Source organism: Falco rusticolus, chromosome 20 (assembly GCF_015220075.1).
Source record: "Falco rusticolus isolate bFalRus1 chromosome 20, bFalRus1.pri, whole genome shotgun sequence".
NCBI lineage: Eukaryota > Metazoa > Chordata > Aves > Falconiformes > Falconidae > Falco > Falco rusticolus.
Genome location: NC_051206.1, coordinates 3,526,193 through 3,550,946, shown reverse-complemented (window position 1 = coordinate 3,550,946; position 24,754 = coordinate 3,526,193). Strand labels below are relative to the sequence as shown.

General features: G+C 52.1%; 2 protein-coding genes across 11 annotated transcripts in view; one reads left to right on the top strand and one right to left on the bottom strand.

Annotated features, from left to right (window-relative positions):
• The first annotated feature begins 264 nt into the window (after nucleotides 1–264).
• R3HCC1 (R3H domain and coiled-coil containing 1) lies at nucleotides 265–10,385 on the top strand. Of its 4 annotated transcripts, XR_005101583.1 has the most exons (9): nucleotides 265–626; nucleotides 2,399–2,527; nucleotides 3,594–3,731; nucleotides 4,018–5,242; nucleotides 5,519–5,691; nucleotides 6,954–7,024; nucleotides 7,790–7,885; nucleotides 8,691–8,861; nucleotides 9,817–9,926. XR_005101583.1 is itself a non-coding variant. In XM_037371503.1 (8 exons), the coding sequence occupies exons 1-8, from the start codon at nucleotides 355–357 to the stop codon at nucleotides 9,963–9,965; spliced, it is 2,253 nt and encodes a 750-aa protein (XP_037227400.1). In that variant the 5' UTR covers nucleotides 265–354; the 3' UTR covers nucleotides 9,966–10,385. The 4 variants fall into 4 exon arrangements, 3 of the variants coding, with proteins under 3 accessions (XP_037227400.1, XP_037227401.1, XP_037227402.1); XM_037371503.1 differs by lacking the exon at nucleotides 8,691–8,861 and having other exon boundaries at nucleotides 9,817–10,385; XM_037371504.1 differs by lacking the exon at nucleotides 9,817–9,926 and having other exon boundaries at nucleotides 8,691–9,810.
• A 656-nt stretch (nucleotides 10,386–11,041) lies between these two features.
• LOXL2 (lysyl oxidase like 2) overlaps nucleotides 11,042–24,754 on the bottom strand; it is a 60,195-nt gene continuing 46,482 nt past the window's right edge. For 6 of the 7 annotated variants that reach the window (XM_037371501.1, XM_037371498.1, XM_037371500.1 and 3 more), the window contains 8 exons: nucleotides 22,900–23,051; nucleotides 22,009–22,176; nucleotides 18,940–19,105; nucleotides 18,467–18,710; nucleotides 15,385–15,500; nucleotides 14,760–14,896; nucleotides 13,787–13,898; nucleotides 11,042–12,247 (listed from right to left, as the gene is read on the bottom strand). In XM_037371501.1, coding sequence (XP_037227398.1) covers nucleotides 12,168–12,247; nucleotides 13,787–13,898; nucleotides 14,760–14,896; nucleotides 15,385–15,500; nucleotides 18,467–18,710; nucleotides 18,940–19,105; nucleotides 22,009–22,176; nucleotides 22,900–23,051 — 1,175 coding nt within the window. In that variant the 3' untranslated portion in view covers nucleotides 11,042–12,167. The remainder of the gene's footprint in view (nucleotides 12,248–13,786; nucleotides 13,899–14,759; nucleotides 14,897–15,384; nucleotides 15,501–18,466; nucleotides 18,711–18,939; nucleotides 19,106–22,008; nucleotides 22,177–22,899; nucleotides 23,052–24,754) is intronic. The other variant, XR_005101582.1, reaches the window with a different exon arrangement.

The following is a 24,754-nucleotide window of genomic DNA, read 5'->3' as shown; positions in this document are numbered from 1 at the left end:
GGTGTCATTAGTTACCTTCCAACATGTTGCTAACAAACCATGTGGTTTGGTTTCTGTGACCATGACGTTCAGCATGAGAGTGGCTCAGGGCCACGCGGTGAGCATCTCTTTGCTGAGTGGGGGGCTCAGCACCCCCGGGAAGGCAGCTGGTGGATGGATGCTGCCCTTGTTTCTGTTGTGTGCAATGGCTGCAATTCCTGAGCCCCTTCCTCTCCCAGAGACTGTCACCTGCGGCCCATCGTCCCCCAGGATTTATGCATTAACTGATGAAGGAAGGACTGCGAAGAGAATAATTAAACGCTGAGCACCTGTCAGGCTCGTTGGCTCCACCTGGCCGTCCCGAAACCGGCCCAAATGGCCAGTGAGTCACCCCAAAACTCGGAGGCTGCTGGCCCTGCTCCGTGCCACGGTCTCCCTAAGGAAGAAGACAAGACGGCGGGAGACTCTGGGATTTCTGGCCGGAGGAACCCACGCGACGGCGGAAAAACACTCGTCTTTGAAGCGTTCAACCACTTGATATTAAAGCGTTTCCCTGGAAAGAAACGGGGCAGGGGCAGGCGCCAGCGGGACGCCCAAAGCTCCTCCAGGCGGCAGCTGCTCCGGGCGCTGCACCCCAGCAACGTGGGGTGAGTGGGGCACCACGGGGGGGTTTGTGGGATGGGGAGTCCTGGGCATCCCACCCCCCACCCCCAAACCCGACCGCTGCGAGGGTCCCCGGGGAGCTGCCCCCATTCCAGCGCCCACCGCTGCCCTGGACACGCGTGGGGCCACTGGTGTGACCCTGCACCCACGGGGGGGAGGGGGCAGCTCTGTGTGCGAGGGGCCAGGACCACCCCCCCCCCCCCCCACCTCTCCAGGCTCCCCGAGTGGGGGGAGCTGGGGCCTGGACACCCCCCCCCCGCCCCCTCCACGCATGTCCAGGCTCCCTGGTCGGGGGGGCTGGGACCCCCAACGTGTATCCAGGCTCCCTTGTCCAGGACCCCCCCTCCCACGCGTGTCCAGGCTCCCTGGGTGAGGGGAATTGGGGCCAGGACCCCCCCCCCCCCAATGTGTGTCCAGGGAACCGGGGCCGGGACCCCCACCCACATGTGTCCAGGCTCCCTTGTCTGGGGGGGCTGGGACCCCCGGCTACGCATGTCTAGGCTCCCTGGTCGAGGGAACCGGGACACCCCCCCCCCCTTCCCCCACCCCCCCCAGGCGTGTCCAGGCTCCCCGAGTGGGGGGAGCTGGGGCCGGGACCCCCCCCACGCATGTCCGGGTTCCCTGGTGGGGGGGGCCAGGACCCCCCCACGTGTGTCCAGGCTCCCCAGGTGAGGGGAACTGGAGCCGGGACCGCCCCCCCCCCCCCCGCGTGTCCAGGCTCCCTGGTGGAGGGCAGGGACCCCCCCCACGCGTGTGCAGGCTCCCAGGGCCGGGGAAACCGAGGCCGGGACCTCCCCCCCACGCGTGTGCAGGCTCCCCGGGTGAGGGGAACCGGAGCCGGGACCCCCCCCCTCCCCGCGTGTGCAGGCTCCCCGGCGGGGGGAACCGGGATCCCCCCACGCGTGTCTCGGCCCCCGGGTGGGGGCAGGGCCCCCCGCGTGCCGGCTCCCCGGCGGGGCGGGGCTGCAGCCGGGCGGGAGGAGCCGGGTCGGGCGCAGGCGCCGCGCCGGGAAGAGCCGCTCGCCCGGGCCTGGCGGTGAGGGCGGCGGGGGGGGCTGGCGTGCCCGGGGATGGGGAGGGGGCGGTTACGGGGTGCTGGGGGTGCCCGGCGGTGGGGGGAGAGCAGGGCGCGTGAGCAGCACGTGGGGGGGGGGGCGGGGGGTGCACGGGGAGGGGGTGGCGGGGCGCAGAGCGGCGGGAGGTGCTGTGCGGGGGGGCCCGGGGCGGCACGGGGTGCTGGGGGGGCGGGGGGGGGATAACAGGGGGCGTGGGCAGCGCAGGGGGCTGGGGGTGCGCAGGGGAGGGGGAGGGGTGCACAGAGCCACGGGGGGTGCTGGGGGTGTGCAGGGGAGGGGGAGGGGTGCACGGAGCCGCGGGGGGTGCTGGGGGTGTGCAGGGGAGGGGGAGGGGTGCACGGAGCCACGGGGGGTGCGGGGGGTGCGCAGGGGAGGGGGAGGGGTGCACAGAGCCACGGGGGGTGCTGGGGGTGTGCAGGGGAGGGGTGCACGGAGCCACGGGGGGTGCGGGGGGTGTGCAGGGGAGGGGGAGGGGTGCACAGAGCCGCGGGGGGTGCGCAGGGGAGGGGGAGGGGTGCCCAGGCTGCCCAGGGGCCTTGGATGCACCGGGCAGGGGGGTCAGGGCTGCAGCTGGGTGCACCCAGCAGCACAGAGGACTGGGGGGGGGGGGGGGGGGGCGAGGCCCCCCCAGGGCCGGGGAGCTGGCAGCTGCCTCTCCATGTGGCCCTGTCCCTCCGCAGGCTCCTGCCCGCTGCCACCCTGGCGCTGCGCTCCATGGACGGCGTCTTCCTCTCGCCCAACGAGGATGAGTTCGTGGGCAGGATCACGGAGGAGCTGGAGCACTTCATGCTGCAGGGGCAGCACCACAGGTGGGTGTCTCCCTCCCCCCCCTCCCCCATCCCAGGCGGCCAACAGAGGGGTCTTGGCACGGGGTGACCCGCTCCCCGCTGCCACGCGCGGTCCCTGGGCGATGGGACGTGCTGCTCCGGGAGCAGGGACACATTGTGACTTCTGCCTCGTGTTTCTGGGGTGGAAAGGCAGAGGTCCAGCTCGGAGCATCCCTGTGGACCGTGGATCCGTCGTGCTCCCTCCTCTATCCGTGCTGCTTCGGGCCGAGACGGTTTGGGGGCTGGTGGCTTTTGCGCCGGCCGCAGCCTGGCCCAGCTCACTGGTCGGCTTGATGAGTTATAATGAATATTTCGTAATCAAATTGGTTCGTTTCCCCTCTCTGCTGAGGGTTTCCTGCGCTCGGATCCTCCTCCACGGCCGCGAGCTCCCTCGCCTTGGATCCCTGCACCTTTTTTCTTTGGCCAGGCTGGATTTAACTGGACCGGGTCCCTGATCCAGTGACCCTTGGAGCCCTTGAGGTGGCCAAAAAGGGGCTGTCGGACAGGAGCAGGGGTGGGATTGCCTAGTTCAGCTGCCTGCCAGCTTGTAGTGACCTTAAATTCATTGCTTTTTAAAAAATGTTTGGCAGAGAAGGCACCCATGCAATTAAAAAACGCTCAGGGTCGACACTGAAATTGCAGAAACATCCCTAAATACAACGAAATCAAACATCTTTATTCACCTGTTCCTATTCTTTTAGTTGCTGGTTTCTGGAGTGTGCTCAGACTGGGAGGAAGGGGACCGGTGGCTGCCTTCTGCTGGTGCTTCCCAGCCACTCCCAGTACGGAGAGAGGCAGGAATGGGAGGCCCAGCCGCCCCGCGGCTCCCGGTGCTCTGTGTGCAGAGCGAGTGCGTCTGTCTGGGCATTTAGGATGGCGAAGGGATTCTGGCTCTTGAATACCAGGCAGTCCAGCTTGGCTTTTGGGCTGGGATTTAAACCCTACGCTGGGAATGACTGGGGGAAGAGAGACTAATAAATTCTTGCTCCGTTCCTGTCCTTTTCCTTCCTGCAACTTGCTGACGCCCTCTCCCCCTCTCCCTCTCCAGAGTGCTGCTGTTCCCCCCCCTCTCCAGTCGCCTCAGGTACCTGATCCACCGGACCGTGGACAACGTGGATTTGTTGAGCAGCTTTTCTGTGGGAGAGGGATGGAGGAGGAGGACTGTCATCTGTCACTCGGCCGTAAGGTACGGTGCCGTGGCTGTAACGGTGTTTCTCTTCCTGCGCTTGAAGGTTTTTTATTCCAGCTTATTACAAGTGCAAAGCTTGTGTGACACTTCTCCGCAGGGAGGAGGGTGTCCGTTATCGATAGCATCTTCCAGTCATTAAGGAAGCAGAGGCTTTTTTTTAATTTTTATTTCTTACCTACTGGTTTCTATGTGGATTTGATGCTTTTCCTCCTCTTTCTCTTTTGCAAATACCAAGTTCCTTGCGTTCCTCCCCGCTCACATCTTGCCGTTCTCTCTGTCCCAGGCTGCCCAGCGAGACGAGTGACCAAAAACCCAGCGGCAACCCACCGCGCCCGCACCGACCTGCGCAGCCGTGGGGCCGGGGGGGCCGAGGCGGCAGGCTGCGACACGGCGGGGAGATGCACGGAGACAACTCTCGAGCCTGCGTGGGGTCCGGCAGGATAAAAAGGCCGCCCAGGAAGAAGCCGGATAAAGCCCTGTACGTCCCGAAAGCGATGCGCAAGAAGGCGGAATGGGGGGAGCAGGAGGGGCCGGTGGCAGCCGGCACAGAGTCACCGGGGGATGTGGCACCAGAAGAAGAGATTTGCCCTAAAGCTTTGGTCAGGGGCACCCAGGAGGAGCTGGGCGAGTCTGAAGGCAGCCCAGGTGGTGTCTCCGTGGCCCTTGGCAAGCGACAGGAGCCTGGCGAAGAGTGTGTTTCGGGAAAAAGTAACGATGACACCAACAACGAACGTCCTCCGTGTTGTACGGCTGTTCCGTCGCTGGAGAACAGCAACGTTTTCTCTGGGCAGGAAAGTCAGGATAAAGACTGTTCGGATTCCCTGTCTTCCGTCCACAATGAAAACCCAGCTGAAGCAGAAGAGCAAGGTCTGAGCTGTGACAACGCTGTTGGACCAGAAGGGAGCAAAATCCTGTGCCAAGCGCAAGCTGAAGCCCCAAAGAGCCGGGATGCCGGTGTGTTGGAGTGCGACGAGAGCTCCTCCCTGTCGGAAAGCCCGAGCAGAAACTGCTGCACGGACCCAGCGTGGCTGGTGCTGGAAAACCGAGATAAGAGCTGTGCTGCTGCCCGGAGCCCGGAGAGCGGTGGAAACATGTCACCCCCTGAAGAACAGGGCAAGGACTTTGGGGCTGCCAGCGCGGTGGAGGGAGGGGAGAGTCTTTCCCGACTGGAAAGCCAAGATCAGGAGCATCCCGGTGTGGCGCAGGTGGAGCAGCCCCAATGCCAGAACCCCTCAGAAGCCTCGAACGAGCCTCTGGTTGCACCTGAGCCGGTGTGTGGTGCTGAGCCACCAGCTCCTGAGGAGCAGGATGAGCGCCGGGTGGCTGCTGCTGTGCAGAACCACAGCGGGAAGGCACCGGTGGCGGATGAGGAGGACAAGGAGCGTTCAGGCTTGGCTGATGCGCTGTGGCATGAGCTGCATTTGTCTGCAGGTGGTAGAGAGGAGAGCGCAGCCGTCGGCGGGCAGGGCAGCCTCGAGGACGACTGTACCGCAGAGCTCTTTGCAGAGGTAGTGTTTTGCTACGGGTATTGCCACGGGGAGGGATTCTGGGGAGAAGAGGTGGCTCGGGAGTCAGCCTAGGGGAAGGCATTCATCCCTGGGAGGAGAATCCCTGTGCCGGGGCTGCTCCAGGCGGCTGCCGAACCTGTTGGCAGGAGCGTGGCCGCAGACGTGGCTTGCAGGGACCAAAGCAGGACCCGGAGGATCGCTCTTCAAAGCGAAACCTTGTCTTGATTTTTTTTTGTTTGGTTGGTTTTTTTGTTTTTTTTTTTTTAATATTCTCAGATTGTGGGTAATTTAACCGTGAAGGACATAAGCATCGAGAAGATCAGCTTTGATTATTCCAGCTACGGAGATGCGCAGCTCAGCGAGGGGGATTTTGGCCACGTGACAGAAATCTACGACTTCTCTCCGTCACTGAAAACGGAGCACCTGCTGGAGGTGTTCTCGGACTTCCAGTGAGTACCTGAGAGCCTGAGCACATCGGGGGCACAAAGGCAGCACTAACCAGCCTTGAACACACAAGAGAACCTGATACATTTTGCATTTTAGTTTCGCCTTCGTGCCTTTCTGTCTTACGCTCTTTCTGTGCCTTTAAGGCTGCTTTCCTGCAGTTTATGCATGATTTAAACCTCGACTGGTTCTTCAGGGCTTTGTGGTACGCACAGTTATCTACACGCAGGCTTATTCCTGCTGCTCTGGCCTCAGCAAGAGTCTTTGGGAGCTATCTGGGAGCTTCTCCGTTAGTGCGTTCTGGGGCCTGAGCGAAATCACGTGCTTACATGAAGCTTTGCAAGGAAAAGGGCTCGATTCTGCTGCTGGAGATAAGATTTATTATGTAAATATGTGGAGCGGAGCCTTGTGCCTAAGGGAGCGATGCTGGATCAGTAGCAGGACCAGAGCAGAGTTCAGCCCCGCGTTGGTTAAAGGGTGCTCAGTCCAGTGCTGAATTAAACTGGCTTCTCCCAGAGGGCACAGAAATGGTGTCTGCAGGCGCCTCTCCCTCTTCCTCGCCATCCTCCTCCTCTCCTGATACACCTAGACGTGAACACTTTGCTCTGCGGATCCCTGAAATTAAACCCCATGATTTACGTTTTAAATAAGCTACTGACTATTGCGCGCCTTTCCTCTAATGTATTTTTTTTTTTTTTCCCCACTCGCTGTGAAACTGAGCTGAGAATTGATGGATCTAATCTGAGCAGTCAGTTGTATTGCCTGCGCTGCAGGAAAAGCTTTGAACTCCCTGCTCCCCAACTCACATTTTCCACTGACGCTTTTATTAGTTTTTCACCTTGGTCTCTTCACCCCGAGCTTTGTAAACCACTTATTTTTAAATCGCTTGCTTTTTATTGTAGATGTCTGAGCAGGCGGGTGGCGTTTGTAAAGCACTACGTCAATGGCAAAGGGTATTTTGGCGTTAGGACACAGCCTTTGAAATTGAGCTTGATTTTTGGCTGGGGGTTTCTTTGAGTTCTTGGGGCTGCTGATGGGGTAATCGTGTCTTGTGGCCTCGAAAGGGGCACGTCCTGATGCTCTTCTGTTCCTTCCTTTCTTTCCCCTCATGCAAAATGAGGATAATCTTGGAAAAGCACCGGCTGTCTACATAAAAATCTTAAGGACTTTTGCTAACTCAGGGTGGCTGATGGGTTTTACTGCGTGGTTTGTTTGTTTTTTTCTTTCTTAGTAATGAATTTATTTTTTTTTTCTTCTTCATTTTTAGTGAGAGTGGTTTCAAAATCCAGTGGGTCGACGATACGCACGCCCTGGGAATCTTCTCGAGCCTGTCTGCAGGTAGCGTGACCAGGGTCGTGGCTGAGCAAGGGAGCACATCGCTGCTGGGCTTTCTCCGCTCTGGCGCGGGGACGCCGCGGTTTGCAATGCCGAGCCGTGCGCTCCTGCTGAGCCCTTGCCCAAGGAGTCACGGTTCAGCACGTCTTTCCTCCTGGGCGCTTCAAATTTGGAAAGCTTGAGAAGCTGAAATGACCGCGGTGGCGTGTGGGAACTCCGCTTTGCAAGACCAACAGGTTTTGAGTTGGCTCAGATAATTACCAGGGCACCTTTTGTTGAGGGAGCATTTCTAGAAGTTAATCTGTTTTGCCACTTCAGTGTGGTTTTTTGGGTGTTTTTTCTTTTTTTTTTTTCTCCTGTAACTAGACAAAATTCCTGCAAGCCTACAGTCACCTCCTGGGGCCGCAGGTCAGACACAAGCCACTGGACAAACTGACCCTTCTCAGGGACAAACACCCCAAGAAGTTTCCCTCCAGCAGCGTACGGAGTGCAAAAGTGTTATGTTTGTTTCTGGGGATTCAGTCTAATAACGAGAGAGTTGTCTTTTAAAAATTGTGTTTGTATTTTCTGGGGATGCTTCCTGCCCAAGGCACGTCTGGCGTAAACCTGAGGTGACCAGAATGAATTTAGTTTTAGTAAAAGTCCTGAGATAACATATCGGCTGCTGAAGCTTGAATTATTCAGTCTTATTATACCATGTAATCATTTTTACGATTAAAGCCGCTGCTATTCGGTCTGAATTTCAGCAATCTTTGTGTTTTTTTGAAGCATCTCAAGCCTTGGGGCGGCGTTATCCTTCTTTAAAGATCCGACCTTTGATCCACGCAACAAAGCAGTCGAAAATCAAGGCACTTCAGCGACCAAGTAAGGCGATCTTTTTTCTACTATTAGTAGTTGTAGTTGTTGGTTTACCACTCTTCTGTATCCTGGGCGGTCACAATGACGAGTTAAATGGGAAATAGATATTAAGGACCAGTATTTCCTTTTTTTTTTTTCTTTTTTGTTAGTTTTTTTTTATAGCTTTATTGGCAAGGCAGGACAGTGAGCTGTGGAGTCTTTAGGTGTGGGGGTTTTTTTTGGTTTTTTTTACAGTATTTCCAGCCAACCTGTATCATAGTTATGTTAAAACTTTGCTGAGTCAGTCACACTGGTTTCTGCCTGCGGTTGGCACAGGTGAATGTGATGACAAAACCCCTCCGTGCAGAACAAGACTGCGTTATATTCTACTTACAGGAAAGGTAACTACAGCTGTTAACCTGTGCTGAAATTTGCAGTCGCTCTTGCTCTGCCGGCACGCACGGACTGAATCACAACAGCAGCAAATCCTGTTGTTTTTTGTTTTGTTTTCTCTGGCTGTGGCTGCAGGAAGCGAAGCGTGGCAAATGCCACAATCCTGCCCCGTAAGCTGCTCTGGCTTATTAAATTTTGCCCGGTTAAAGGCAATAGATGAGACAAACCCGACAGCTGTTACATTTGGTGGTTGGCGTAATTTTATTCAGTATTAGGTGAAGGAAAAAAAAATTAAGCTTAGCCATTAACAGTTTTATTTATTGTATTGCCTTTTAAAATCATACTGTAATCAGTTATACTTGCCACAATAAAGAAATGCCATGAATTGTGTAGCAGTAGAGACTTTGCTGAAGGTACAACCGTACTGGTATTTCCACAGCACGCTGCGGCTGGAACAAATTTCAGTATTAACGCTTTAAAGGGACACTGTCACGGAAGTTCCTGAGTTTTTAAGACTGCTGGATTGAAATGAAACGTCAGAGAAGTGGATTTCTTTTTGCACTCTCCCCGATTCCTGTTGCCGTAGCCGATCGGCACGCTTCTGAATCAGGTTATCAGCTCCTTCTGGGGAACATTATATATAAACTCCGCTTGTATTTGGTTCAAGTTGCAATATTTTTTTTTTTCCCAAACACAAATTTGGATCTTAATTAGGTGACAGTGTCTCTTTTTTTTTTTTTTTTTTTTTTTGTAGCTTCATCAAGAAAGAGTGGCAGTTTTGTTTTCTAAGCTGCGGATAGTTTGAGTCTGCCCCTTTTTCTTTAAGCTGCTGATGGGCTGCCTTTATTAATAACATTTTTGAAAAAGCAAGCAAAGCCCCCATTGCTAACTGGATAATAAAATTGCAAACAGTTGCTGATAAATGATTAGGTACTTGCCAAATCCAGACCGCTGTGGATTTGGTAAAGTTTGGGTGTATTCGGTTCTTGTAAGATGAAACTGTAGCAAGCCAGGTGTCCACCAGAAAACGGAGGTTACTGGCCAAAGACTTTCCCAAAGCATCTGATGTATTTAGCTGATTTTTCAAAAATGCAGCGTTTTTTTATTCCTTGCTGTTTTTGAAGGGTGTAAGACTGCTGGTTGGGATTAATCTAAATTGAGATCAAACTTCCCTGTGCACGGATAGATCGGTTGGACCGCATGCCTTCATTTTGTTCTCAGGGATGTGACTTGCTGAGTTATGCCAGGAAGGGTGAGGAAGCTGTTCCTGGAAGCGAACGGGGAACAGTTCTCTCTGCCGCTGCAGAGGAGGGCTGGAGCTTAATCATAGACAAATAGCTCATGAACTGTCGTGGAAAAATCAGAAGTACAAATCTAGAGGCACGTTTTTCGAAAAGAAAAGGCAATTTACTGGATAGGGATAGAATGGTTTGCTCAGGCTCCTGGGCTAATTCTGAAACTAAGGAAATAGAAATCAGCCTTTCCGTCGGCCAGTCCTACGGCTTAGCCAAGAGACTGTTCCGGAACAAGCACTAACTTAATGATTTTCACCCATTTTTACCTAGAGCTCCTTCACCTCGCAAAAGAGAGACCCCAGACTGACACTGCCGTGGCGAAGAGGCTGGTGACCCGGGCTCTGGGTTTGAAGAACAAGCAGCAGGACGTCTCGGGCACCGAAATGCTCCTGCCAGAAGGCTTGGACCAGGAGGAATAAACAGTTTCGGCTAAAAAAAAAAGATGTATAGATGAGCATGGCTGTGACATATTAAACTGCATGCAGAAAAGTGAGTCGCCACAGGGATGTTCTCTTACGGATTAGCAGAATCTTTTTTTTCTGAAGTTGGGAAGGGGGAGAAGTTTACTATTACTGAGATCCTGAGCTCAAGAGCCAAGCCCTGTGAGGACTGTTAGCTTTTCATTGTGGAGAGCATCTCGCCCTACTGTGTTTCAAAGTGTCTGTTACTCACTGGGGCACTCACACGAGAGTAAGGCTGCTTATAGAAAAGCCTGCTCTACAGTTTAAGAAACAACAACAAAAGCACTAGAGTAAGGGAATTGTATCTTGTTGGCCAAAATTCAGCTGTAAGCAAGAGCAGAGCATCTGCAGGAGTCAAAAAAATCTGTTCAATGTTTACTTGGTTGTAATGTTATTGTTAAAATACCCCACAAAACTGACAAGCATTGAATGCAAGTGAGTTTCAGGGTTTTTCCTTATTTACACAGTGTTTAAAGAGCCTGACTTGCTTTGTTAATTGCTTTGTTAGCAGGGAAAGTTGTCACACCCCGATTAGGGAAAGAAAAACCAGAACTTGCCAGTTGTGATTTGCCCAGAGCCTGGTGTGAAGAGATGCTGCAAGACACGGTGTCGTGGCAGCAGCCAGTGAGCACCCAGCACATCTCAGACTCTGCTTTTGCTACACAGCCTGGCACCTTGAGAACAAAATGGAGTTTTCCAACTTACAGTAGGCTAAAAACCTTTGGTAGATGCTACCATCTGGGCCACTGGGTAAGTGACAGAAATACTCTGCTCAGGCATTAGCAATAGACTTCTGCATTCTTTAAGCCTCACAACATCCCTGTGAGGTAGGTTATGGATAGCACAACTTGGATGCAGCCACTTTCCATCCCCCTGTGGATTGAAACTGTCAGCTAAAAGCGTTCTGTTAACTTAAGCTGCAGGTAGAAGTCTTCTGTACAACCACAGAGGGAGGAAAAGCTTCAGTACCAGGAATTGTGAACAAGGCCCTAAACTTTTCATGGAATAGAAATACACAAATGGCATATAAAACATTTTTCTGGGTAAAACACTTTTATTCAAGTAGCTGTGTCTGAAAAATCTGTAGCAACGTGTGTCCTCAAACAAACAGAGGAACACACTTAGCACCATTATGAAGCTACCAAGTGTCAAAATCCTTTTCAAGACAACTTACACAGGTGGGTCTGTGACAGCACCGGTCCAGATCCCTGATGATGAAAGCCATGGAGTTACCTCTGTCGGGTACAGTGAGGATACAATGCCTTAACTAAATTCATCCCTTAAAGACAAGACAGAGTGAATATCCAGCTTAGAAGGTTAATATTCTGATGTATGTAGAACCTCTTGGGTCAATAGCTTACTGCCTAATGGAAATTCACAGCCCAGGGGACGACTCCTCAGGAGATCTGTGAAGTCTTCGAGATGTTACAAGGGAGGTGTAGCTTCACGGAGCCCTGATGCACGCGTGGAAAACTGTTCTGCATTAGCTGCTCCACTTCAAGGATTGTGTTGGAATTGATTGTTGAGTACAAGAGTTTCACTGCGGTATTAAATTATGCTTTATACTGTTCTGCTCAGAAAAAGCCGCTCCAACTTTTTTTTTCCCCCCCTTTCCTGTATTTCTTTACTAAAATGGAGTAATGACATGGCAGTACTGAGGATTAGCTGGGCTCGAGAAGCAGCGTCACAAACGGAGGCATTTGCATCAATGGTGCGTTCAAGCTTGAGTCAAAAGAGCTTAACGATACCAAAATGAATGCCTTGAAAGTGAATGGTAGAGACACATTTTTAGGTTGTTGGTACCCAAAGGCAGATTGTGCTTGCTGCAGCCTGGACCTACGTCTGTGAATAAAGATGGTGCTGCAAAGTGGAGGGAGAAATCTTGGTGGAGAAGGTTGGAATAGTGAAGATACGGAGCCAAGCAGAGTTTTAAAGAGCCTGCTCCTAACTACCGCAGCAGTAGGGAACGGAGTTACAACAGACACGGGGTGGTCTGAGCACCTAAACCGGGAAGGAAGGCATCTTTAGAAAATAATTTACCTTGCTAATTTAGAGTTTGATTGTTTGCTTGATTTTCTTTTTTTGTGTGCAGTGGTTAGGGAAATCACCGAAGCAGGAAACCTCGCTTCTTTAAATAGTGGGGTGGGAGGCGATGCTGTTCTATCGGGTGGACACCTTGTTATTTGTGAGTCCGCTGAAGTGTTCAAACTTCTGTTCCGTCTCATCGCTGAAGGAGCCACCTGGGGAGTTCACAGAAAGAGCACAGGGTTGAGCAGGAGGCAGCAGCAGAGGCAGTTTGCAGCACGAGGCAGCCAGCGCACCGGGGTTTTGCGTGATCTGCAAAAGATGCTGCAAGAATGAAGGGCTCAAAGCAAGCACTGGAAGAGCAAAGATTGTCCCGGGCTAATTAATGTAGGCAGTTAATTAAATCTTACCATAACTGGAACAGCCAAGAGGCCCCAGGAGTGCTGGATCTAGGCTTTTATGTATTTGAAAGACCAGATCACAAAGTACCCTCCATTGTTGCTTAAAACAAGGAGGTGACGACACTCGGGACCTGTGAAGTGGGCTCCTCCCGAGGCTGGCGGTGAGTGGGTTCTTTTTACTCTTCTTAAAAACCAGGCCCTTACTTTTTGCTAGTTGAGAGACAATGAAAGCTAAATACATTTATTTTTAAACAAAAAGAGTTTCAAGCTCAGCTGGAGAGCCCATCCAGCACTTCAGTGTCCGTTCACCCAGATGAAGTGGGTTTGGCTTTTCTGAACTAGGTCACAATCTGAAGCGTGACACACAAGACCAGTATTTTCTTAAAAAAACCCCAGCAAATTAACAAGAAAAATCAGTGGTTACATGGAATTTTTTCAGGAAAAACACTCCTTGAAGAACTTCAGCCAGCTCTGGAAATAGCCTTCGCCACTGGTTTTATTTGGAGGTTGGCAGGCAGTTGCCGTTAAACTGTTTTTGACACAGAAAATAAATTACCTTACAAAGCCCCCAACTTAATTCAGTTTTAAAATGGTTTTGACAATTGACTGCTAATGCAAATTTAAACTAGGTTGGCTTTGCTATTTCCAAGACACCCCAAAAATTCCAAATGATAATGTTTTACACGTATTTGAGAAAAACAGGCAGTTTTCCCTCGCATTCAAGGGACAGCAAAGTCTTTTCATTTCTGGCTTGAGCAGAGGGCTCTTCTCCACTGCTCTTGTTTGCTTTTCAAGGGAAGAGAAGCTTTGGGGTGTGAGGTGGTCAGCCCCAGGCTGGTAATAATTTGAGTCTAATAGTAATTAGACTTCTGAGTAATAAGAAGGTGGAGTTGTTTGCCTGGACTGACTCAGGCACTCCGAACAAGTTCTCAGGTTGCACCCGAGCTTTCCTTCCATCTCCCAGTCTTGGGAGGGGAAAAATGCTCATTTCCTTGTAGAAGAGGTACAGCTGGAACATCTGTTATCCCCATTCCCCCAAGCCTGAGGGATTTCTTTCGCATCTTGCACAGAGAGCTGTCTTACCAGTGTTGTAAGTTACACATAAGATGCAAACCCCCCCGTCCAGCCATTTACCATCTGCAACCCGTAGCAGCCTGACCCTGTGAGAGGTCTACAACAAAACAGCACCAGCGTAGTTTGGGCTGAGTATCTCGTCTTTCCAAGCCCGTGCAAAGTGATCAACAGCACATCAGCACGTTGCAATGGAAGCACCGAGAAGTAGCAAAGAGCCAACGACGCGGTGTGATCTAACCGGGCAGCCGTTAAGCATCCCCCCGCAGAAGCCCCTCTCACCTATGTGGCAGTTGTACATCCAGATGCGCTGCCCATCGTACCGGCTCCTGCATTTCATCACGTTATTTGAATAATCTGATTCAGCGACTTCGTAGTTGGGGTTGATGACAACCTAGGGAGTGATGGAGAAACACAGCACAAAGTTACTGAAAGGTGGACAGGGTGTGACACTTGCTAGGCAGACTGAGACGGAATCAGCTTTTTCATTATACCATAATATTTTTTTTTTTTTGTAACGGAAAAAATTAACTCATTTTGCAAGAAGACAGAAACCCATTAAAGCCAGATCAGGATCACACCTTCCCCCAGGCACCAAGACATACCCTCAAACACCTTCACTCCATTTCTCACACGATAGCAGTGCAGACAAAAATAATTTCCCTTCCCTCCTCTCCAGTTTAAGCGGCTGTTTTTAGAACCAAAGACTTCTCCCCCCCACTCCACCCACTTGCACAAACCAGACTGGAGGCAGAGTCTTAACTCCTCATGCAAACACAAGAACAGCACCGTTTGATCCCCAAATGAAGCCAGCGTTGCTTACGAACAGCTCAAAAACTTAGTACAAGACAAACAGCGGGATGCTGCGCCGATACAGAACGTGAGATGGAACACGATGTCAGCAGCGCACGGGTTGGTAGATAAGGACTATCCTGTCTATAGATAAGAATACTAGATAGATAAGGACTATCAAGTGTTGGCTGGATGTGGATTTCTTAAGACTGTCATTTCTGAGCTGTGGTTACTGACCCTGATTGTTTTCACTTCGGGGGGAAGTATGTGGTATGGTAGCGCTTTGCTGGCCCGTTAGGTTAATTCTTTATCTTTTAGGTACCTTGGGAACATAATCTCTTCATAATTGGAAGCTTATAGTACTGTAGGAGATGTACAAATAAACTAGTTACATTCTTGACATCCCTAATGGGTAAGCTAAAAAGCACACAGCAATGCCTCAAGTCCTGTTTTTCTCCCATACCTGGAAGAGGTAATCGCCCGGTGGGACATCAGTAATGTCGATCCACTGGCAGTCGATGTCATGACGGTACACGTCCCAGCATCCGACCGTGATCCCCTGTTCACCAAAATTGGCACATTCGTACTGTTTTTGCACATCTAGATGGAAAGAGTTAAAGGCATGAAGTGTTACGTTCCCAGCGAGTCAGGCTGGGAATTTCCCACCCTTGGACATGTCAGAGGAAGACTCAGTGGAAGACAGTGAGAAGCTACTGGCGCAGTATTTTGGGTGAGATTTAACAGAACCGTGCCTTGCTCAACGTCTTGTATTGAAACACCTGCACTGCTTAACTGCACAGGAGGAGCTGCTGCCTTCCACACCTCGGCACCTAGAGGCGTGTTTTGAAATTTCTCCCTTTACAGGAATCAGAAAATGTACACCGAGGTTTCCAGAGCAGCTCAGAGTAAGGATGTAAGGAGCTGAGGGCTGGAAACCTCAGCATATGGGGCCTTCAGGGATTCTCTTATACCTGCAGAGATCACCCCAGAGATACGCAGCCCTCAGGACATCAGCAGCATCTCCGAAGCCAGGCACCTGTACGGGGACAGCGATAAATTCCCAGCACAAAGGGCTCTGGCAGATATACCTGCTTCGCACTCGGTGTCTTCCAGGCAGAAGCTGGCTTTGTGTCCTTCAGCCACCTTGGTTCCATTGAGGTTCAAGAGGTCGTAGTGGGTAAAAACCTCCATGCTGTGGTAATGCCTGCAAGGCACAGACGGGGAGAATTACCTCGAGGGAAAACAGCCACCCCTTTAACCACCAGGTCTGAAGGGCTGCACTGTCGACCCCAGCAGGGGTGGGCCAGTGGCTGGGCCACGACGACTCGGATGTGAGTAGCCCAGCCTCGGCTTTTTGTGTTGTTGCATCCCCTGGGCCAGGCATTTCACCTCCCAGCCCCGCGGGGGGAAACACACGACAACACATGAAGTGCTACGGACCAAGCGGCGCGGCAGGAGGTAGAGCAAGAGAAAACACAGCCAGGAAATATTCCCTTGGGCGTAATCCTTGCACAGCGCCATCACCCATGCTGCCTTCATGCTGGCTCCTGGCCTGGATATTTATTTACATATCAAGTGCTAAAGCTTTTCCAGGGGAGAGCATGCCCAAGCCTTCGTAGGACCACCCCATGCTTTATAATAGCAAGGAATGGGGTGGGGGGGTAAATAAAAATCAAAGCCATCATTCAGCCAGGGCATCGCTTCTAGTGGCCCTGTCGTTTACCGCAGGAAATATTTCACCTTCTCCTTAACAGCCTGCAAACAGCCCTAGATGTACCCAAACCGGCAACCTGGCTATTTTTATTTATTTATTTTTAAGCAGCAGAATGTAAATTTATTGGCAGAAAACTTCACGACAGATGGACCCAGCTTCTCTCCGAGCTCGCACCGCTCGGATCTAAACAACCCGACAGCTGGGTTCGCACACGGAATTTTAAACAGGGAAGTGTTAGCGGCAGCTCAGCCTGAGCCGGGCTGCCGGCACGAACGCTGCAGCGCTGCTGGGTGCAGCAACAGTTGGGGGAGAGCACACGATCTGCGCTGCAGACCCCTACCCAGCGCAGGCTACGGCAGTTTGGGTGGTTTTTGACCTGAGAACATGGACCTTTTCTATGCCGTGCTCTGGTTCTGCAAAAACTTCAGCCTGTGCTTCAATCCAGCTGAAGTCGGTGAGACTTGCGGAGCGGGAATCGGATGGAAATACCAGATTAGAACAATTTGGGTGCTCCGCATGGTCACGGCTGGGTGCACACCCATGCTGATGCAACAGGTTGAATTTCATCCCAGTTTTGGAACCGGGAGCAAAGTCCCAGCGTGAGCACGTTGTGGCAAACGGGGAAGCAGCTGTGGGTGCTGAGAGCTGAGCGGGTCCTTACACCGCTGCACAGACAGGCCCCAATTCAAAGAGCCATCACTTAGGAGTTAAAAAAAAAAAAAAGACAAAAAATGTGCAGATATCCTTTCCTTTCCAGCTGTAAAAATAATCATGGCTTAAAAACTTCCAACCACCATTACTGCAGCATCACTCTGCACACGTATTTACAGATAAAGGATGAGGGATGAGGGAAGGGGAGGAAATTTTTTCGTTGGGAGACTGGGTTTCTTCTTACCTCCTCCTGCCTTTCCCCTAACAAAAAAAAAACCCCACCTGCCAGAATTTAATCGCTTTTCACTCCCTGCTATAGGTCTTTCCCTTTTCTGTTCTACTTCCACATCAAAAGCCAACCAAACAGAAGGTCCCAGTGATGGAGCAGGGCAGCTAGGAAAGAAGAGGCATTCTGCAGTGGCCGAGCTGTTGACTTTGAGGCTGTCTAATTTGGCTGCCTCTGATAAAAGTTTGAGGTTCTCAAGTTTGACTCAGTTTCTGAAATATGTCTGAATCATTCAAAGAGGTGTTTACATTCTGGTGTTTACAGACTGGAAAGATTGAAGAGGAATTGAGTTCATCCTCCTCCGTATAAACAGAATCCAGTTTAAAGCGCACAGATGGCTCTCAGCCTCTTCCCGATCCTTTCCCAGCCTCACCTCACTTACACAGCCTCTCCCAAATTGCTCCAGGTGCCCTGCTTTGTGACAGTGCTGTGCTCAAAGCCCTGCGGTCCCCACGTGTCCCCCCAGCCCCTTCCCAACAGGGCTGGGAAGGCAGATGCTCCGCCGCTCTGCTCCGGGTTTCCTCCTCCCCTAACTACACCATTGCCTATTTACCTTTGGTTCTGTGCTGCCGAGGCATGAGCTGCTGCAAATATTGCACCAGTGCCTCCCGCTGCAAATATTGCACCAGTGCCTCCCGCTGCAAATATTGCACACCAGCCCGTCCGCAGGGTCAGTGGCCACCACGGTCTGAAGCTTCAGACTAGCGGCACTGCAGCATCGCAACGCTGCTGCGCTGCGTACCTACGCCTCTCGCCTCGCTCATGCTGTTGATGAAGACTGTAAGGGACCGTTAGGTTCGAGAATTTATTGCTCTGATGTTTTCACAAGGCGAAAGTTTTAACAGCGGCAGGACAAGAGCTGTGCGCTGCTGGTTACTTAGCTCCTTTTTACCATAAATTAGAGAAAAATCAAGCCTGTAACAAGCCATTTCAGAAGCAAAGCATCTGGATGGCTTGGTTCCAGCTCCCTTTCCTCCTCGTGATTTACTTTGGCCAAAACTGTCAGTTTCCCTCTGAAAAACTATGCATTTATGGGGGTGAATTTACTGTTTGTCAAAAAGAAGCACAAAACTAGCTCTCCCAGCTGTGCACAATTTAAACGCAGCCAAGACGCATTAAAGAATAAAAATAAAAATGCAGAATTGCAGCGTGTTCTGCAGTCCTTCCCCAGGTGAGGGAAGTGGCTCTGACGGCTGCATCTCCCTACACACCGCAGGTACACAGGCACACGCTTCCGTCTGTGTACGTACACATACCCCCAGGTGCATACTGCCCGTGTATATACATCTCTCCCAAGAAGAGCTCCGTCTTGCTCGTATACCAGTTCTTCATTACAATTCCTACTCTAATTAGCTGGTTTCTCTGCTGTCAGAGGATGAGAGCTGCCCTGACACCCATCGCAGCTCCCCAGCCACCGCTCCAGCCTTTCAGCGCCATCACCCCGCAGCAGAACATCCCCCACCCCCACCCCCCGGCAGCAGAAGGGGACGGAAGGAGGCACCGACCCCGTGGCACCCACCGGTGACAGTCGTGCCAGACCCAGGCGTGGCGGCCGTTCTTGGGGCGGAAGTCGGACTGCCCGTTGTTGTGGATCTGGGAGGAGAAGCGCAGCAGGCGCCGGTACCCAGAGGTGATGGAGGTGTTGACGGCCGAGCTGGCCAGGCAGTTCTCCTCCAGCGCGCACTGCAGCATGAACATGGGGCGGTCCTCCAGGTAGGCAGTCTGCTCCACCAGCTCGGCGTTGAGCACCAGGTCGGGGGCAGCTGGTGGGTGGGAAGGAAGGTTCAAAATTAACTGATGGGTTTCTAAAAAAGCCCCACGAGGGTCTGCCAGAGACGGCAGCCAGCCCCTTCCTTGCACTGTTATTTCTCAGCCCCATCAGCAGCGAGTTGCCACTGTTTTGGCATATCCAAGGCACAGCACGGGCCACGCCATTTCTCCTGCATATCTCGGGGCAAACAATGCCAAAATGAAATAATCTGAGTCACTCACTCTCCGAGCAGGATACACCAGCACCAAAACGACCACCTCCTCTGGGACAGGAGACATCGGCTCCATCGTGACGACAGTGGGCCAGGGACATCTCTGTCCCCGAACACTTGACGCCGCTCATGACTACGTTGTCAGCGCTGATGTCTCCGTGCCAGTACCAGGTTTCCTGGGAAGAAAGGCAGAAAAAAGCATTTCACACACTCTTCAGTGTTTAGTGGACTTTATTTAGTGGAATATTTATCCCCCTGTAACTTGCGTTCTCCCCTCTTGTGATGATCAATGCACGGAGACAGATTTCGCTAAAGGATGCTGGAGCAGAGGAGATGAGTAACTTGGGGAATGAGCACCAAATCTGTTTAAGCAGAAAGCTGGTCGACACAGGGTTTAATCCCAGTCCCATATCCCCTGCCCCACACATGTGACCAGTGCTAAACAAAACTCTCTCCTTGTTTCTGCGCTGGTTTAAATCTCTGCTTGTTTTTGATCCAGCTGTAAACTCGCTTTTCCACTCTGCTCTGCCCATCCAGCTGATGAATTCATCCTCAGGCTGGTCTAAGTCATCTGGGCTGTGCCCCTGGGAGGGATGCCCAGCAATTAAACCGCATCTGTCCTGTGACATCTGTGCACTTGGGAGGACCACGAGTAGTGCCAGAGCGCCCGCTCGTACAAGGAGGGCAGGCAGAACTAACAGCCCTGCTGGAAATGCCGGTGGAAACAAGGCATTTGAGGAGTAGCGGCACTAACAGGATCTGCATCTCTGGGTTTTGAGGGGGGGGATTCACAGACGTTCAAACCCCGCTCATCTTCATCACCCAGTTCTACAAAACTCGTCGGAGCAACAGAAAATTAACTCCTAATGTAGCACCACTCTCAAAACTAAGCGCAGTACATCCTGGTGAAGCTGCAGTCGCAAAATTTTGGAGAAAGGAAGAAAGAAAAAGAAAAGAAAAGAAAAGACCAGGTTTGTTAACGTCAAAACTGGGAGCACGTTTCCAGGAAAAGAAAACCCATCTGTACCATTGCTTCCATTGCAACAGGCTGTTTGTTAACCCTGTTAGCAACACTCTTTGCACACCCGCACACAGGGCTGCCCTGTTCTACACAGTGTAGCTTTATGCTCATGTAGCTGGTGCAGCCGGCATCCGCATAAGGGCCTTTTCTGTTCTAAATACCAGAAGTCTCAGCTAAAGGAAAAAATGTCTTGTTTCTTGCTGGACTCTCAGGGCTGTGTCAATAGAGCCAGGCAGCTGGAAAGGCCAGCGTTCAAGGGACGTGGCTGTCCTCAGCTCTTGCACTCTGCTTGGCAGCTGCGCAGGCAAATCAGCTGGAGAAACCAACTTGTGCTGGGGGAATTGCCATGCGAGCAGCATGGGCAGCTCCAGCTCTGACCTCCGAGGTACCCGACCCCAGCGTGTCCCTCAGGGGCCTGCAGATCCCCTCTTTCTGGCCACGGAGAACAGTTCAATTGGTTGGAATCTGCCCACGAGCCCCAGCATGTCCTCCTGGATCCTGGCTTGGTCACTCCATACACTCATTGCGGGACCGCGCTCGCCAGGTAGGGTTTGAACTGTCCGTTTCTGCTGACAGCCCCTCCTCCACAAGCAACATCCAGCCCCGAGGATGCTGAGGCTATTAGTCACGTCAGGCCCTTATTGCTCCTGCCAGACAAACCCGGCAGGCAGAAGGCAGGGATGCTCGTTCTCAGCGGGTTTAGCCAGCAGAGCCAGGGAGCACCGAGCAGGGCACGGCCTGGAAACGCAGCAGAGCTGCCTGGACCCTGGGCTGGGAGAACTGGGAGAATGGGGGCAGCCTCTGTGCTCTGCAACCACATCTTCCTCGTTTGTCCAAGTTTTCAATTTCCGGAAGTTGTTTGGGAAAAAGTGTTTTCTTTTCAGAACTGATCTAAGGCTGTTTTCTGTGCGCAGGTTTCCATCTATCTAAACAGACATGAAGTGGACTTATTCAGCGGCCGTTTGAGCCCAAATTTCCCCAAAGCTGCTGGCGATGGCTGGTTCTCAGCCCCCAAGGGGCTGCAGTTCCAGAAAGCAGCAAGGCAGCAAGCTCTGGCAATGGATTGCTTTGTCCTAGGGAGAAACCACTTTATTTTACGAGCCCAAATCTCCATTTTCCCAGTCTCTGGGAACTGCAACAAAGGCCCTGAGGTTATATATTTCCTTTCCAAAAAATCTACCATTGCACCTAGACCCGCCTGCCCCCCCTTTCACCTTCTGAGCCTCGGGGGGTGTATCAAATAAAAAAAGAGGCTCTTGCACAGGGTTATTGGCCAGCACCAGCTACTTACACCTGATGCCATGTATCCATCTGGGAAATGGGTGGGAAGCTGCTGCCCTCTCTCCTTCCAGCTCTTACGGTCGCTGCTTGCTTTCCTCCAGCCAGCACAGCAAGCTGCCATTCATCGTGCCAAAGAGCTTTGCTGGGAAAGAACACTTTATTCCTTTGTGGTTATCCCCAGCTTGTTAGTTGGTAGCTTTTATCCCTTTATTAAGTGCCAGTCTTAGTTGGGTGCAAGCAGGGAGGGTTTAGGGCATCTGTCATTAGAGGAGCAAAGAATACAAACAACTTGGGGAGCTGCACACAGCTCCACTGCACGGCGGTGTACACATTGCACCGAGAAGTAACTACGGAAGCAAAATCAAATTGTTTTCAAGTGATCTGACATCAGGTTAAACTTGGCTTCCACACTTCACTCAGCCTGAGAAGTTCAACTCCCCACTGAGTCGGGGAGGGGGAAAAAAACTGCATGTAACCACCAGCCCCAGTGAGGGATAAGGAAGTCAGGCTTCCCAGGAAATCTGAGCCATGAGCAGGACGAAAACAGCAGCTTTGTCCAGAGCTGCAACAGCTCCTTCTGCTCCGAATTTCCCCCAACTGTTACACAATGAGCTTTAACCTTTAGAGCCTCTCCAGCTAGTGCCTTGAAGCCGAATGCCGTGGTTTGGGTGGGTTTTTTTCTTCCTTATAAGCCTTCCTCCTGCTCGGTAGCCCTTACCCAAGCACACATGTGCCACCACATCTGAAACACGCGCCGGGGAGGGCGCAGGGACTCACCTGGAAGGCATGGCTGGCGAACCCCAGGCCCAGCTGCCGGCACACCACCATGGCCTCCACGGTGCTCCAGTTCTCGCTGCAGACGGTGCCCCATTTGAGAGTGCCGTTGCGCTCCATCAGGACCTCCACCCGGCCCTCGTAAGGGTTGCGGCCGCCGCTCAGACGCAGCTGCGGGATGTAAAAATGTAAAAATTCTTAGGTCAATGAACAGCACAGCAAACTACAGCGATGATGCAGCAGCTGGGCGAGCAGCACTCGGGGTCTTCTCACGGCTTAATGTCAGCAAGCCCAGAAGCCTCAGGTCGGCTGCTAGCAGCCTGGTTAATGCGGTCTGGTTCACCTCCCACCATGGACACGAAGCGGTCTAGCCAAGCCCAGCATCTGAAAGTATGATGTTTTACTCTTGCAGCTGCGAGAGTAACACACTCCCTATGGAAGTTTCCCTTCCCCACTCCCTCTAGACCTCTGGCAAGAGCATTTACTCAGAGGAACCTGCATCTGGTTCATGCAGTTGGTTTTTAAACTCCACGTGGCAAAGATGCCAGCAGCACCTATGCCAGCAGCCACCCAGGTGCCAGTGGCATGAGGCACAAGTGAGATCCCACCACAACAGGGATGTGCGCCAGCTTTACAGGGCACAGGGGGCAGCTGAAGCGGCACTCCACCCATTTTATAAGCCTCTGTCATGCCAGGAGGATGCTCAAAGGGAGCATCATCCTCATCTGCCCTCCTGTCTAATACAACGCAGATGTTGAAATTGAATAGGCATGGCTTAGTTGAAATAATTCCTACCCAGATGCCCTGTGCTGCATAGCAAGGGAGGGCAGAGGATGCTCCAGGGTGAAAACACCTCGCCACGCTCACTCGCACCTGGATTGCTTGGCTTCTCACCTGATTCTGGAAACCCATCGCTGGAACATTACATCTCACAGCAGCATCTTCTTCGTGGTTACAGCCCTGCGACTCCATGTTGAACTTGCAGTCCGTGACTGATTTTTCAAAGCCCGTACAGTCAATTTCGTTTAGATGAATTGGACCCATGCCTTGGGGAGGAAAAGAAGGAAGAAGAGTCCTTACCTTCTGCCCATGCTACTGTATGGTGAAGAAATATCCAGTAACAGTATATTAATACATTGCAGACATCACACTGGCCTCTAGCATTCAAAACACAGTAACCCTGAAAAAATGCCAGTGATTTCTTGTTAAAATAAAACAAAAAGCTGCAAGATTATTATTAATAATTTTTACCGTTACATTCTTTCCAGCAGTCTCTGGGACTCAAGCACACAAGAACTGCAGAAAAAGCCAAGTTTCCATTGTTATATAATTTGCAAACTTCAGCTGTAGGAATTCGCAAATTATGACCTCTTGGCTGGGTCTGTATGCTGGAATCTGCTCCCAGTCAAGCCCTGACATTTAAATGGGTCATAGACACGTTTGCTGGGGCAACAAAACATAACACCACAGGGACGTGTGAGAATTCAAACAACTCTGGGGCAGGTGTGTGGTACAGACTCCAAAACCAGTGATGGAAACGAGAGCGGACATCATCTCATGCTGCAGAGAATGATCTCAAGGTGTTGGGAGCCAAATTGAATAAGCTGGTTCCTCCCTGGGCAAGTGACAGCAGACAACTGTCATTTCTACCGAAGAGGCACAGCAAGAGGAGATATGAGGAGACAATAATCCTGCCTGCAAAGCTCTCGGGTCCTGTTCCCAAACTGAGCCCAAAGCTGCTTAGAAAGACATTGTGGGGGGATGAACCGGAGCTTCCAGCAGATGATCTTTATCAAGAACCACCAGAGTCTCTCTTGGAGCCCATATAATCCGTGAGCAATTGCTGATGGAAACACACCAGACAGTTTTGACGGGAGGTCCTTGCAAGTAGCAGATGTAGAACCTCTGGGCTCCAGCAGTTTCTAGGAAGCTTTCAGAGATGGGAGGCTGTGGATAAAACCACTTCTGAACTTTGCTATCAACGTGCTCTCTCTGGACTTGGTATAATCAAAATGCTGGCAGCCGTGGTGCTATGACCTGCGGGTGGCTTGCTCCGCTATGGCCCTTGGCCAGGCATTCGTGTCTTGGCTGGAGATGTGCCCATTGCTGGTCAGCAGCCAGGAGCACCACAACCATGGTGGTGATGCAAGGGAAGAGCCACAGAAGATGTTTCCAAGAAAGCAGCATCCACCCACCGATACCCTCCACCAGCTGGAAGAAGTTGGCCAACCCCAGATATTGGTGTCCAGCTTGGAGTTCCCCTCGTTGGCATGCCGGAGGCCAGGCTGCCCAATCTGGGGAACGGAGGTAGAGGAGCAACTGTTTTCTTACCATTTCTGGCACAACTGGTGATTCTTTGTTGCTGCAACACTATTCTCATTGTAGCGTGAGCGACGAGGGCTCTGCAGAGCGCATGAGCCGTACCTGTCTCAAAGCATTGACATCAGGCAGAGAACAGACGGTGTGGAGGTGACACCCCGGCTGCTGGCTCCGTTCCTCTGCACCCAGAGGTGACACAAAACGCTCCGGGTTCGGCAGTGGCAGAGCCACCGGCCGGGCTCCGACCGGCAGCCTCCTCTGCACGTGCTGCCTCCCCACAAAGCCACTGGAAAGGAAAATTCTACCCAACTTCAAGCTGCTCCTTTTGGTTCGAAGCAAAGGGCTGACACTGGAAGGCTGGAAAATTTAATGGTAGGTGGGATCCCTTTGCTTACGAGGCTTTTCCTACTGCCATCTGGAGCTGCTCTAA

What these genes read in the sequence shown, in the direction of transcription:
- R3HCC1 (XM_037371503.1), top strand. Translation starts at nt 355, where the DNA reads ATGGCCAGTGAGTCACCCCAAAACTCGGAGGCTGCTGGCCCTGCTCCG. An exon ending in CTGCACCCCAGCAACGTGGG is followed by an intron (nt 627 to 2,398) that starts GTGAGTGGGGCA and finishes GTCCCTCCGCAG; the next exon opens with GCTCCTGCCCGCTGCCACCC. An exon ending in ATCTGTCACTCGGCCGTAAG is followed by an intron (nt 3,732 to 4,017) that starts GTACGGTGCCGT and finishes TCTCTGTCCCAG; the next exon opens with GCTGCCCAGCGAGACGAGTG.